At 49.5% G+C, this 14,027-nt stretch overlaps 1 protein-coding gene across 1 annotated transcript in view; it reads right to left on the bottom strand.

Annotated features, from left to right (window-relative positions):
- Positions 1 to 761: 761 nt before the first annotated feature.
- Positions 762 to 14,027, bottom strand: part of LOC119169611 (uncharacterized) — a 105,924-nt gene continuing 92,658 nt past the window's right edge. The window contains exon 5 of the mRNA XM_075887221.1: positions 762 to 1,322. Coding sequence (XP_075743336.1) covers positions 1,014 to 1,322 — 309 coding nt within the window. The 3' untranslated portion in view covers positions 762 to 1,013. The remainder of the gene's footprint in view (positions 1,323 to 14,027) is intronic.

Below are 14,027 nucleotides of genomic sequence, written 5' to 3'. Positions count from 1 at the left end.
TCGTCAAGCCGCCTCATTGTCAAAACAATTTACGAGTGCAATACCTTTGTGCATTCACAGACATTGGCGCACGTAAGGTAACAAGAGTGCATTGTTCGGGGAAATTTTCGGAATACTGCCACGGAGAACGTCCTTATGTGGCCGACCCTTAATGTGTCTAATGACGGCAGCACAAAACAGCTGCTCTGTTCAGTGAGGTCTACTCTGAAAATTATCGAACTAGCTTAGTGTTTGCTCGCGTGAGAGCCTGCAACTGTACTCTTAGAAACAATAAACGTGAAGTTATAATTCAAACTTGAAAAATGGAGCAAGGATACATCTACGCACGTTGTCAGCTTTGTTCACAGAGGTTGGCGACTTAATCTCGGCTCATCATCAGTTGCACCACTGTCGGTAACTTAGTTCAAGCCTGCTCTCTATAGCAGTCCCGAAAGCAGCAATCAAGTGGCCGTATTTATAGACCAGTTGGTATATTGGTGACTTAAAATGCTAAAGTGGTCTGAAAATTTGAACTGGACATTCCAAAGTTCAAAGTTCATGTTAAGACTCAAAGGTAACGCCTCTTCTTTCAGGAGTCCTTCTTTCAGGAGACATGAGGCTATGTCACTGTCGGCACCGGTTAAGGTTTGTTATTTCTACACCAACCGCGTGAGGGGACGCCATGCCAGTTCCAAGTCCAGTTTGGAGTCACACATCACATAACCTGCATGCGAGATTCTGCGGAAAGGTCTCCAAGAGCTGCGGCACGCGCCGGCACGTGGGCCCTGTTTTCGTCCGGCGTACGTTTTCGGTGCGCAAAGAGGATGTATGGGAGGGCATCTCGACACCGTGCTGCCGACGCTGCCACTGACTGTGCTTCAGAGCCAGGGAAGGGTTCCCGCAACCGTTCAACGCCACGAAGTGGGTTGCAAGGCAGTTCATCAAAAGTCACTGTACACGGGTCATCCTTCAGTCCGGTCTGTCCGTAGGAGGGGGCGAGAGAGAACAGGTCGGACTCGTCGCTTGTCTTCCGCTCAGAGGACCTTGATTTCGACGTCTTCGTCGCTGTCCACGTCCACGGAGCGCTGGTCGTCGTCTTCGTCCCGCGAGGCCCGCATGAGGTGTTCGGCGAGGCTGGCGGCGGCGGTCACCGGTTGGTGCGGGTGAGCGCCGTGGCCGTTGGTGGAGCCCGCGGCTGTGGTCGGGCTGGTGACATCGCTCAGGTCCGGGTTCGGGTTGCTCTTGGTCGGCAGGGTCTGTTCCCGGGAGCCTCCGCTGGACAGCAGCTCGCGCTCCTTCGAGTTGCGCCACTTCATGCGCCTGTTCTGGAACCAGATCTTCACCTAAGAGAAGGGGTAAAGAGAGGGGCTGTTTTTTAGTGAAGGATGAAACATCAAAGACAAGTTGAAAAAAAAAATAACGCTGTAGTGTACCAGGACAATGTGAGACTTAGGTAGAAGGTGGAAATAATGTTAGTGGTCGAACTCTTTCCCGCACAAGTATATGGATCGAAGAAATAAAGCAGAAAACAAGAGCTCGTTCCGAAATTCGATTGCCCGCCCTTTTCTTTTTTTGCGTAACTATTCGCTGGCATGTCTTGGCAGGTTAAATCATCTTAAGGATAAATACATGTTATTGCATTATGCATATGTTGTCTCTATAGCAAAGCTGCTTTGTCTAAACATACCTGTTTAGACATGCTTTGTCTAAACAAACTCATCATTGCTGAGGTCTACTGAAACGTCATCATATGAACTTAAACAATACATAAATGCTCAAAATATTGCGGAATAAAGCAGGAGCACTTCATCACAGCCGCACTCAATTCAACACAGGGGTTTCAGCAACTATTTGTCCTTTTTTATGCTTCTCTAAAAAAAAAGGACGCAGTTGAAAATCCCTTTGGGGGAGTGATTTCTCTTTTCTCTCTTCTATACAATTTCTAACTTCCAGCGCCGTTGAACTTTTTTCAATTTCATGCCGAATAAACATTTTTTTTTCATGAAACGCACAGAATGAAAAGCTACACTCTAAAAAAATGTCGAGTAAAAAGGGTATCTTTTTGTCCCACAACAATAATCGTCATCAGGCTTGCGTGCGCTTCCTTTCTTGAAAACTCGCCGCTGGCCACTTTCCTATCGAGAATGCAATGTGACCCTGATAATGGGCACGTCGATCATGACCGGAATGTACCGGGCGCGGGGCGATAGCGCAAGGAATGAACGCAATATAGATGACGATTATTGTTGTGGGACAAAACGACACCCTTTTTACTCGCTCTTTTTTTAGAGTGTACTTGAAAAAATTACATCATCTCCCACTAAAGGGAACCATGTGTACCTAGATGCAAAACAGCGGGCGCTAATGCTTACACTGGCGGTGGCGTTGACGCTGGTGCCCATCGCGGCACGGCGAAGAAGATACATTTAGGGAGGCCCAAAACACGCAGTGATGCACCGGTGTATCCTACTGGAACATGCAAATCACTGCTAATGGGCCATGAGAGACTGAATACTCCGATTGGACCCAGAGACCCGATTTTCGCTAAAGCTCATGCTACGATTTATTATATTTCAACGACGCACAGGAGAAATCTCTTACCGGCACTACCTTGGGGGTCAAGATCGAGTACCTATATATAAGGGGTGGCCAGTGAGTGCTTGCAGCGTGAGCTGTATCAAAGAGCCCGCTAGCAGACGTTGCCTGTGTCGGAGTTGCGAGGCGAGAGAGGGGGTAGGGGAGCATTGGAGAGGAGAGGGAAGGGGAGGCGCATGCGCAATAGTGGTGTAAACGCCACTGGGAAGGATGTTTAGAAGATAGAGAGGGGGGAGCGAGCGTATACATATAGGCGAGCAGGCTAGCGTCGCTGTCTGCATATGCGTTGGGAGGCGAGGTAGGAGAGGAGAGAGGGGCCGGGGCGAGCATTCGCAGTAAGTGCACGTGGTCACGCCGCACACCGTATTAAGCTCCACCATAAGACGCTTCGCATCTAAAAATCACTCCTCTACGCTCCTCTTCATGCAAGCTTGGCACTTGACTCGTGGCGTAGCTTTTTTGATGCGTGACTTCAAAAAAAAAAAAAAAAACTCCCAAGCATTTACCCGAGGGTGAACATGGTTAAGTGCGAATACACGGGGTGATGCTATGAGGGGTATTTATTAATTCGCACTATTATATTTATTAATCACACTATGGTGTCTTTATGGTGTAATGGTTCCTGGGAATCGCAATTTGATCACATGGGGAGTTTACGTTAACTCACTGGCGAATGCCAACGGATTTTAACTTTACTCCCCCTCACGACCCGCTCTCGACGGGAGACTGAGAGAGAAGGCGGGCGAGCGAGAGAGAGGGGTGCGCGCGCAGCTGCAGCGAGCGAGGAGAGCGGAGGAGCGAGCGAAGGGGGAGGGGGTATAAGGCGCGTTACTGACACCGATATCAGCGTCGCGTCCGTGGCTTATTCGGTAGAGCTTGGGGCTGCGGCCCGCCAAGTCCTCTTTCTTTTAAAGATAGAGAGAAGACTGCGGACGCCGCCGACGGCGGTGGATGGTTTGGGGTCGCTTATAAAGTGTATTCACACTTAAAAAAATTGCCCGCAGCTTCCCTCGGGGGAACACTGAGGAGGATGCGGAGCGTAACTCACGCTAGCCGAGGGAACTCGACCGGCAATCAACGACTGCTTGCACGTAGCACACACGACGTAGTCGGCATAGTCGGTGCCCTTTCCAAACGTATTGCAAAGAACCGACAACGCTTTGAAGTTGTTCTGAATGTTGCCGATCCGAGTTAAGTTGTTATCGAACCAAAGACGATCACACACCTTGCAGGTGTGGCCGAAGCTTCGGTCGAGGAAGTCGCGCTTGAAGCGAGCGTTGGGCGTGGCATACTGCTTGGCGCGCCACGCCGCTACCTCGGCGCGCTTGCGCTCGCGGGCAGCATCGGGATCGGCCTCTCGTCGCCGACGCTTGCACTCGGCTTCCTGTTTTCGAAAGTCCGGGTCCTCTTGTCGACGCTTACGTTTCAGAGCGGCCGAATCCGGTGCTGCTGCTCGACGCTGACGTCTCTCAGCGGCTTCACGTTCTCTAAGTTGAGCATCTTCCGCTCGACGCCGACGTTTACGTTCGGCGTCGCGAGCTCTTCTCCGCGCTGCCTTGTCTTCGGACGACGACTTGGTTGCGGTTCCGCCAACACTTTGGCCGGCGCTGGTCGAAGGGACGTCGATCATTGCGACCTCGGACGTCGACGCGCCGTACAAACCAACTGACGAGCGGCAACTGAGCGAGCGAGCACCGACCTTGAGTATATATACAGCGCGACGGCGCATGCACTGTCAGCTGTCGAATGTTCGAGAAGGGGGAGAAGCGCAACGGCGCATGCGCGCGCGTCAGCTGCCGATGTTCTCGAAGCGCGACGGCGCATGCGCGCGCGTCAGCTGCCGGCACGCGGTGTGTAGAGGAGGAAGGGTGCACAGATGGTGAAGGAGTGAAGCGCGCGCGGTGTGTAGAGGAGGAAGGGATGCACAGATGGTGGAAGAAGGAGGAGGAAGCTTGCGGACGGCGCCGCACTACAAGCCTCGAGTATTAGATGCTCCGCATCTAAAACAACCAGTAGCCCGAGGCCTGCAGGTTGCCTAGTTCGATTCTCGGAGGCCACATTCCAATGGCTTGTGTACGGGGCGTGCATAAGAGAACCCCACTAGTTCAAGATCGATACAGTGCAATTCACCCGCTTCTAAATATAAGGCGCGCCTGAGCTATCTTTTCAACTGTTGAAAGCCACCCAATGAGAAGACATAGTTAGAAGATATCTGTCCGAAAGGTCGAGCAAGCCTAATGCAGAGCGAGAGCGTCGCAGTCTTTGCATAAGCAGCAGTGTGGAACGCTCAAGGAGGAAGTATAGCCGCAAGAGAGAGAGAGAGAGAGCGGAGTTGAAGAGGAGGAGGAGGAGGAGGAGGAGGGGAAGGGCGACGAGACACTCAGACCCAGGCCCCGCGGCTGCAGCCGTCGTCATCATCCCCGGCGGCTGCGACGGCGTGTTCGCGAACCGCGCGAACTCGTTAATTAAGCGGACCTCCTTCCGAAATGAGCCTCCGCCGTAATGCGCGCCTTTAGCGAATTAATATGTCGGAACGCAACGCGCGCGGGCGACCCCTCTTGCCCGCGTCCCTCCCTTTTTCTTTTTTCCCGAGGCACCCTCTTCTTCCCGTTCCGTCGATGCGGCCTCCTCCATTTTCCGTACGCGGGAAGAAACCGTCCAGGCGTGGCGCGCAGCCGCGTTTTTGCCAACGAAAGTGCGCTCGCATGCATGCCGCCGTTCTGACGGCTGCTGTGGTGGCGACGGCAATTAGGCCGTCATCACGCTCCCATTATCCCCCACCCTCCCCCCACCTCCTTCTTCATCGGCTTTCGTCGTTCGTGATCTCAATTTCTCCCCCCCATTCCGTCAACCCCTTTCGGGAACTCCAATGCGTGAGCTGCGCATTGCGTCAATATTTCCAGTTTCTTGAATCCCTGACGCGGCCAGCTTTTCGTTTCCGTCCCGATGGTATACCGAGACGAAAAGGGGCTGAAGCATGGACCGTAAATGTGCCGATAAGAAATTGGCGCATTAAACCTATAAGAATACATGACATGGTTACCTGCGTGCACGGTGTACTCACTTCGACAGCGTGAGTTTGCGAATATCACGTTTCCGCTGTTTCATACCGAACTCACATAGGATATCGGCGCTGTAAAAAAAAAGGCCCTGCTCCTTCTGTCTAGAAATCAGTACATAACACGAAAGTGAAACGAGTGAGCACAGAGGCAGTTGCGCTTTTGTTGTGCATTGGTTCTCCACGAGGACGGAGGAATGAATTCTACTGCGATAAATTGTGAAGTCACGCGAAGAACGGCAAGCAGCTCCAAACCTGCAGCGGGCACCTCAAGCAGAAAAAAACGCCGGAAATGGGCATACACAGGACAAGCATGGACTTACATCTGCCACAGATGGATACCTAAAGCGCGCTGCTTAAACTCACAAAAAAAGAGGCACGAATGGAATGCGAAAGTATGCACAAGACGAGCGCGAACTGTCGAAATTTTTACTTCTTCGTGAAGCAAGCAGCGTGCTCCTTTCGTAAAAGTGGCCGCGGCAGCGAGCGAAGCGACCTTCGTGCTTTCTTCAACGCCTCGTGGAGTTGCTTGTAAAAGCGGCCGCGGCAGCGAGCGAAGCGACCTTCGTGCTCTCTTTAACGCCCCGTGGAGCAACGCGCACATTGCAATGCGTGGAGCGACGCCCTTTAGAGCTAAAGCCTTGTTTTAGAGTGCGCCCAAAGCGCGCCCCCTCGGGCCGTCTCGCCACTGATGACGAAAACTCGCCGAAGTTGCTGAGCTGTTAGGACCGCCATGAAACGCGATTGTATAAAAGCATCACGTACCCGTACAATAAATTCAGTTGAGAGGTTGCACTTGTATTCGTGTGGTTCTTCGCCTGCCTAGAACTCGTAGTTCAAGCAGTGCGCGATAAGGTAACCATGAACAGCTGCCAACTTTCCCAAGCACTTACAATTTCTGGCGTTTATTTGTAGTTCCATTACATGCGTTTACGCCGACGCTCGTCCTAGCATAAGCGTCCGAGATTTCATTGAAAGAAAATCCAGTATTCATGACAGCGGACACTGCTCTCCCTCTTAGCACTGTTCTTAGCAGTTCTCTAAGCCCTCACCAGGGCTTATTTCATAGTTTCTTGAGAATGAAAAATGCAAGGTAAGTAATAGCAACAAATATGAGGTCTAGACTCTGCCTCTAACCGCGCTTGCTTCACTCGGACTGTTGATAACGAACAAGCCTTTCAAAGCAGCGGGCATTCTAATGAAAGAGTTAAATTTTCAACTTTTTTCTTGTGAATACCTATTTCTCTCCAAAACGTAGGCAATAAATCCTATATGCCGCGCATACTTCCACCTAACGCGTTGGACTTCTCTGCATGTATTCGCTGCTACATCGCGAAGCAGCCCCGAAAGGAGCAGCGCGAAAAGCGCCCGGACACGCTTTCCGAGGGCCGAGCTCACAAAGCTCCTCATACCTAACCATGAATAATACATGCCGTGCCTCGGAGATAAAGCCTAAACACAAAATTCGCCTCACTCCGGCCGCCGCTGCCGCTGCTGCTGGGGCCACATCTTTGAGGAGCGCGCCAAAGCGCATTCGTTCCTACTCACATAAGCGCGCGTATACACACAAGCCGCATACGACATTCCGATTCAGTCGCCGCGTCTAGTCGAGGGCGGCTTTTCCGAATTTCATATCGGAGTCAACTCGCCAAGTTACTCGGCACCACGTTTCGACGCCCGGAACAAAAAAGTAAATAACGTGACGGCTTGGCAGTCGCATCATCGCCAGTCGCATTGCAAACAAGTTACAACGTCAAAAGAAAGGTGGCGCTCTTTATGAATCGGACGACGAAAACGGCACGGCAAGAGTGTGTGGTCGGTCGTTCTACCGCGTGCCCTTGTTTTCGTTTATGCTCGCGTGTGCGCGCGTAGTTCTGACGCTGCCTTTTTTCTTTTGTCCCCGTCGTACATGCAGACAAGAAGGCAGGGCGGAAGGAAATGACATCCAGCAGACTACAGAAGAAGGTGGGCAGCAGAAAGAAAGATAGGTGCAGCGTTTTCATCTGCTCGGCTGCCCCGCGCAGTTCTTTTTGCTTTACCCTAGTCAGGGTAAAGCCTCCAGGTTCAAGACGCGGGTCTGCCGTTCTCGCTCGGCTGAATGTTTCCCGCCGCGGCAGGCACACAGGGCTCCCGCTTGAATGCGCCCTCGTAAGCGACGGCTGGCCCGAAGTCGTTGATTCGTTCCCTCTCGCTTTGTCGGTCGACTCGCTTCCCAAAGCGGTGGCAGCGACAGTCGGCTAGTGAGTGTGTGTATATGACGCACTCAATGGAAGAGGGGGCATATCCACGGGGGTGGCCGCAAACGCGGCCGGTTAGGGGGCCGGTGAATTATTCATGCAGCCAAGGCAATTCTCGCGCCGCTGCTGGCTGGCGCCGCGTTCAGCCGAGAGAGAGCCGCTGGCGCAACCGAGCTGCTGGCACAACGCCGGTGACGCTGGCCTTTCTCCCCCGGAATTCGCGCGCCAGCGAGCGAGCCGAGAACACGAGGGGGCCACCAAGCCGCTGTCGTCAGGTTATTGGCTCTTTTTCTCGTCGTCGTCCCTTCTGCCGAATTTTCCACTCACAGTGTTCCCTTTGCCGGCAGGCGCCATGTGGCCCCTGCTTGCTTGCCTGTCTTTGCAGGGTTGAAAGAGCGCGCCAGAGCTGTTGGAAGGGATAACCGACGCTGTAATACCAATCTAACCTTCTCGACCGGTGATGCATGACCGAAGATTAGTTTCTTCTCCTCTGAAGCCGCTATAGGTATTACTCGAAGAAGTGAGGTACTTGAGATATCCTTAGTTACGAGAACATTGAATATATAAATGACTAGTGCCATGGTTTTCTGGTGCACTGCTAAGAAGAGCTTGCGCGAATGGGGGTAGGGGGAAGAACTGGCCAGTTCTCCGCGTCTGCATAGTACGCATATATAATTTTCATTAACTATAATGCTATTGCTAGTACTGGCCCGGTATTCTTGCTGTCTTTTCTCTCACTTATTATTTCTTTTTTGCATTGATTCGCATATATTAAAGAAAAAGGAGTGTCGTGGAATATGCACTGCTATAACTGTATAGGAAAAAGAAGTGGTACAGCAAAAGGAGCAAAAATTTACACGGGAAGCGATAGTTTGTGTGTCGTTTATGTGCTATTTGAGCTTCAACAGCCGTCCGTCAATAATTTATCTCTCGATTGTTGGCTTGCTAGTGATGGGAGACCAGCGTTGGATAGGTGGCGCGCCGAAAAAAAAAAAGCACCTGGTGGAGAGTCGCGACATAACTCAGTCGCTAGCGCCCAGACGACCGGCCGCAATGCACATAGAGTTTCCTAAAATTAACTAGAGGGGACTCTGACGCTGCGATAGCTTAACGACCATGGGAATGATGGGTAGTACACACATGTGCCTAGTCTTCGTATTTGTGGGTGGCGAATCGCACTTTTGGCTTCGTTTATTGCTGTGTTTTGGCCTTGTTTCGAAAAAAAGAACGAACCCTTTTGAACTTCGCGACCCGATTCGAAATGGTGAGCCTAAAAGAAAAAGGTAGTGATGTGGAACCACTGAACATTCGCTGATTTTTGTTTCGTGAGAAAACAGCCACAAGCGACACAAACACAAATGAAGCCGGAAGAATGAAGATTCGTGTACTACCTATCATACCCATGCTCGCTGAAGCGTCATGCGTTGCAGCTCCCACAGACACTAGCGCCAGGGTTTCCTCTAGTGTATATTTAAGAAACTCTATATGGCACTGTATACCTCGGTGAGAGCATGTGCGTATGCCGCTTCTGTGCTTCATATTGGAACGAACAGCTCGAAAAGTCACTGCGCCAGTAATACTGCACTGTGGTTCAGAACAATAGCTTTGTCTGAAGGCTACTGTCGCATGAAAAACGATAAAAACGGAAAGAAGCCCTCCAAGGTGGACTGCGTCTATGCATTGTTACGCCTGAGAGTCCAGACCGAACGTCATTGCCTCTGCAAAGGCTATCTGTGTCAAGGCCAGCGAACGAGCCCGCCTGACGCCATAATCTCAACGACGTCATCTCACCCGGCGGCGCTGGTGTGTCTTACGCAACGTACGGTGAGCTCCCTCAACTCACGAGCCCCCGATAGCAGCCAGATGATGCAATCGGTGCCATCCAGTCTGGCGAGTCTAACGCAATGCGTCACAACATCACTCGTCTATGGGTGCAACCGAGCGGCAGTTCCTGACTGGAGGAATCTGACATCACGACCAGCGGCGGTTCTGATTGGACGTTGCTGACGTAAGGGTCACCCGGGGCCTATAAGAAAAGCCAAGTGGCGCGTCGCCAGGCAGCCGACATATGCGTCAGAGAGAAGACATCTCGGCTCTTCGAGTCCCTAAGCTGCACATGGAGTCCCTAAGCTGAATATGGAGTGCCGAATATGTAACGCCTCTATTTCTATGATGTACATAAACATTGCCTTTACTCACCGTCGCTTTGTCCTCTCGTCTATCAGCACTGCGCAGAAGCAGCCGCGAGCGGAGAAACGCGCTACGGAACAACCTTAGCGGCCTGTGACCTCGGCGCACTACGCAACAGTGTAGGCGGCGGTGCAAGTCGTAACAGCATATAGCATCGAAGGTACAGTGCTGGGCCGTGATCCTTCGTCCTCATTTCCTGATTGCGTGCTGGGTTTTTTTTTGTTAAGCTAGTGCAGGCTGACATGTCCCTATTGATAAGTGCCGTGCTGCGACAATACAACGCTGCCCACTTCTGTAGTAAAACAAAACAGAACAACACAAACAAACAAAACACAGAGGAAATGGTACCTGGGTCAATGTCCTTTCTGTCATCGTAAGTACGCCCTGTCCGCAGTATCTATGCACGGTGATGTTGATCAAGCAAACCACCGTGGCGGCATAGCACGTGTCGCGCTGCTATGCTTCAGGGCGTGGGATAAATTCCCGACCACGGCGGCCGCACTTCGATGGGGGCGAAATACAAAGAACATTCGTGAACCAATATATATTTTTGCATTCGAGAACCCCAAGCGGTCACAATTTTTCCTGATACCCCATATTACAGCGTGCCTCAAAAGTATATCTTGTTTGGCACATGAAAGCCTAGCAATTATAGCGGTTGAACATTATTTTGAGTCGACATAGGCAGGCGCGAAAACTGAAACTGTGCGTTAGCTAGTCTAAACGACGAATAAATTCGACGACATTTCATACTTCTGCAGCAAGACACGAACTCTGATGTTGCTAAAGCCACGACAGCCACTGAAAAAGAAGCTTACCGCATCGCTTGACTCTAGAGAGCTAAGCTTCGAGTAGTGTGCTGCTTTATTCGTACCAAGAACTCTGTATATAATGCTACGTAGCTGACATATCAGTGGTCAGAAGACGACAACGAGGAAGTGGTCTGGCGGTTGTGCGTGCTGTCTTCCATCTTAGTCGACGCCATACGCATCAGTTTGAATATATATTTTAAATAGACACGCCTCGTGTCATTTTTACGTAACAATATCACAAATTAATTTAAACAGAGGCACCTCAGCATCAAGTATTCACCGCGAGAATATTTTTTATAGCAGTTCAGAGGGGTAGGCGAACGAGTCTCCGTACAAATCTTGTGGACAAGGCAGCTTTCGTTTATACGTAACTGTTTACAAATAAATTAACTATACCTGTCTGTCGTATCATTATTTCACGTGGTGGCATCACATGGAGTTTGATGGTGGTGATCAGATGGAATGGATGTATCAGAAACTTTGTTAGCCCTGAGCTGCAAGACTTAAAACTCAGCGGGCCAGATAAAAAACAAATCACATGCGTGATATATGCTGTATAATACGCTCGTTTTATTTCCGGCAAAACGCTGTTTATGTTCGACTGTTTGGCCCTGGTTTCCACTGGTGGTCTTCTTCACTATCTAATAAATATAGCAGACACGCGCGATGCCGTTTATAAACCAGCACGAGACCACTATATAGATAAGAGAGCGAGAGCAGAACATGCTTTGCTCGCCTGACCGCTAGGATGCAACGCTGCTTCCTCTCTTAAGGAGGGAAAACCTAGACGGATTCATTATCTCTCACTTATACATATTGTTGCACTTGAATACGCGGCAACACCAAGGAGGATTACAAAAAATGCTGGAGTGGAAGCTCCCGCAATGGCTTGCCAGCAGAAGTGAAGCCAGCTTTTGCCACTGCCAAGATGTCGGAAACATGCTCTTTTCCGATAACGCTCACTTAGACATTAAGTGGCTTTGACATGGTAGTGTCAATTCTACGTTAGATAACTATTAAAAGATAGCTGTTTCCGACGATATAACACAGAGAACCAAGTAGGGGTAACTTGACTTCCCAAGAACTTTGCCTCCAAATAGAGGCTCACTAAATAAAACTAGTAACACTAACACGCACTTGGAGCACTATGTGACCCGCGAAAGTTTCCACATTACACCCGTTGAGCGTGCGAAAGCAACGCTCCATTATTATTTGCTGAACGGTGATACTTTATCATGCCCCTAGTAAGATGACCGCCGTAGTCACCATCTTGCCAGAGGCACGGCTTCACTCCTAGGCAATAATTTCCACTCCAGCAATTTCTTTAATCCTCCTTGGGCAACACCACCAGCACAATTTGGTTTTGTCTTGCCGTTGCACGCCCGCGCTACCAGCCGCAACTCTCATCTGCGGGAGCGGCTGAAAAGTGCGCGCTTTGACCGCCAGGGCGGCCGTGGAAACTCCAGCGCTGGTTCCCTATAGCCGTGTCTCATATGACAATGTGGTCTGTTGTGGAAGGCATTTGTCATTTCAAGTAGCCAAAATTCATTGTTGCATGGATATGAACGCATGACCTCCCATTCCGGAGCTGGAACGTGAATAAACGGAAACGTTGCAAACTGCGTAGGCGCGCCCACATGTTACTCGCGGAACCATTCAGAGTCGTTTCGCTTTCGCCGGGAAAAGAAATAATAAAAGAAAGAAAGAATGATAGATAGATAGATAGATAGATGAAAAGATAGATATATGATAGATAAAAGAAATAGTGAACGATAAGTAGATAGATAGAAGGAAAAATGGAAATACGGAAGGAAGGAAAGATACAAAGATACGATATAACAAGAAAGAAAGAATGATAAAGAAGGAAATATATAAGGAAAGATTGAAAGATAGCAAGAATGAAGGAAAGATAGGAAAAAGATATAAAGATAAGATATAACAAAAAAGATAGGAAGATTGATACAAATATGATATAAAAAGATAGAAAAAAATGTATAAGGAATGGGGGAATGATTGATTTATATACGGGGTGTAACGTCCCAAAACCACCGTATGAATATGAGAGATGCCTTAGTGGAAGGTTCCGCGGATTTCGACCACCTGGGGTTTCTTAACGTGCACCCAAATCTGAGCACACTGGCCTACAGCATTTTCGCCTCCATCAAACAAAAGATGAAAGATAGATAAATAGAACGAAATATAGATAGAAGGAAAGATGGAAGGAAGAAAGGAAACAAAGATAGATAGATAGGTAGATAGATAGAAGGTAGAAAAGAAAGAAAAAAAAGTTGGTTAGGCATGCACGAACCAAGCTTCGCTTGCACCCATTTTCTCAATAAGCAAAGTGCACTCCAACTTCCTGCTGTGACAGCCGCGCCAGAACACATAGCGTATAGATAAACGTTAACCGTGACGTTGCACTTCTTAGCGAAAAGAAAGAGTGCCTGTCATCTGAAAGTTTCCAATAGCACATTCACTTCATGCGATGAGCGATGAACCACGAAGAGTCTTCCCGTGTCTTTTGTTACCGCAGGGCACGTTTCCTTGCAGCCCTACCAGTGAAACTGAGTAGATAAGTGAAAGCTAGATAGCGTTCCCTTGCCAGTGTGTGGTATCCAGCTCTCAAAGAAAACATTTTTTTGAATTGAAAGCAAGGGTAAGAACCCTTAATTTAAACATCGGCTGTTTTAACGTAAATAGTAAAGAGATAATAAATACTTCGGAGTTTCACTTACCTCAAAACCTATTTCATTACCTGCTATAAGTAAAATATCACATGGATATCCCCACAACATGGTCTCAGGTTACCGCTTCGATCGACCACACCCAACGATTAGCCGAACGTGTGATATTCGAGCAGAGTGTATATTTCTCGTTATAAGAAAAAAAAAGTTTTTGTTGCTCCCGCAACTAAGCTAAGATCACTTGCTCCGGAAATCCACGCGAGCGTGGGGACCTAAAGGAAAGTGTTGCATGCAAAATAACCTGGAAGGCCTCGAACCGCCATTTCTTTTCATATATCGCAAAATAACATTTTCAGGAGCATTGCATCGTAACCCGGATTATTATTACCAGCGTATAAGGCGGCGTTATGCATTCGAACATGCAAGAAACCCAGGTGGCCGACATCTCCGGAGCCCTCCACTACGGCGTCTC

Source organism: Rhipicephalus microplus, chromosome 2, assembly GCF_043290135.1.
Source record: "Rhipicephalus microplus isolate Deutch F79 chromosome 2, USDA_Rmic, whole genome shotgun sequence".
Lineage (NCBI taxonomy): Eukaryota > Metazoa > Arthropoda > Arachnida > Ixodida > Ixodidae > Rhipicephalus > Rhipicephalus microplus.
The sequence above is the reverse complement of the archived record's forward strand: the minus strand, read 5'-3'. Positions and strand labels throughout refer to the sequence as shown.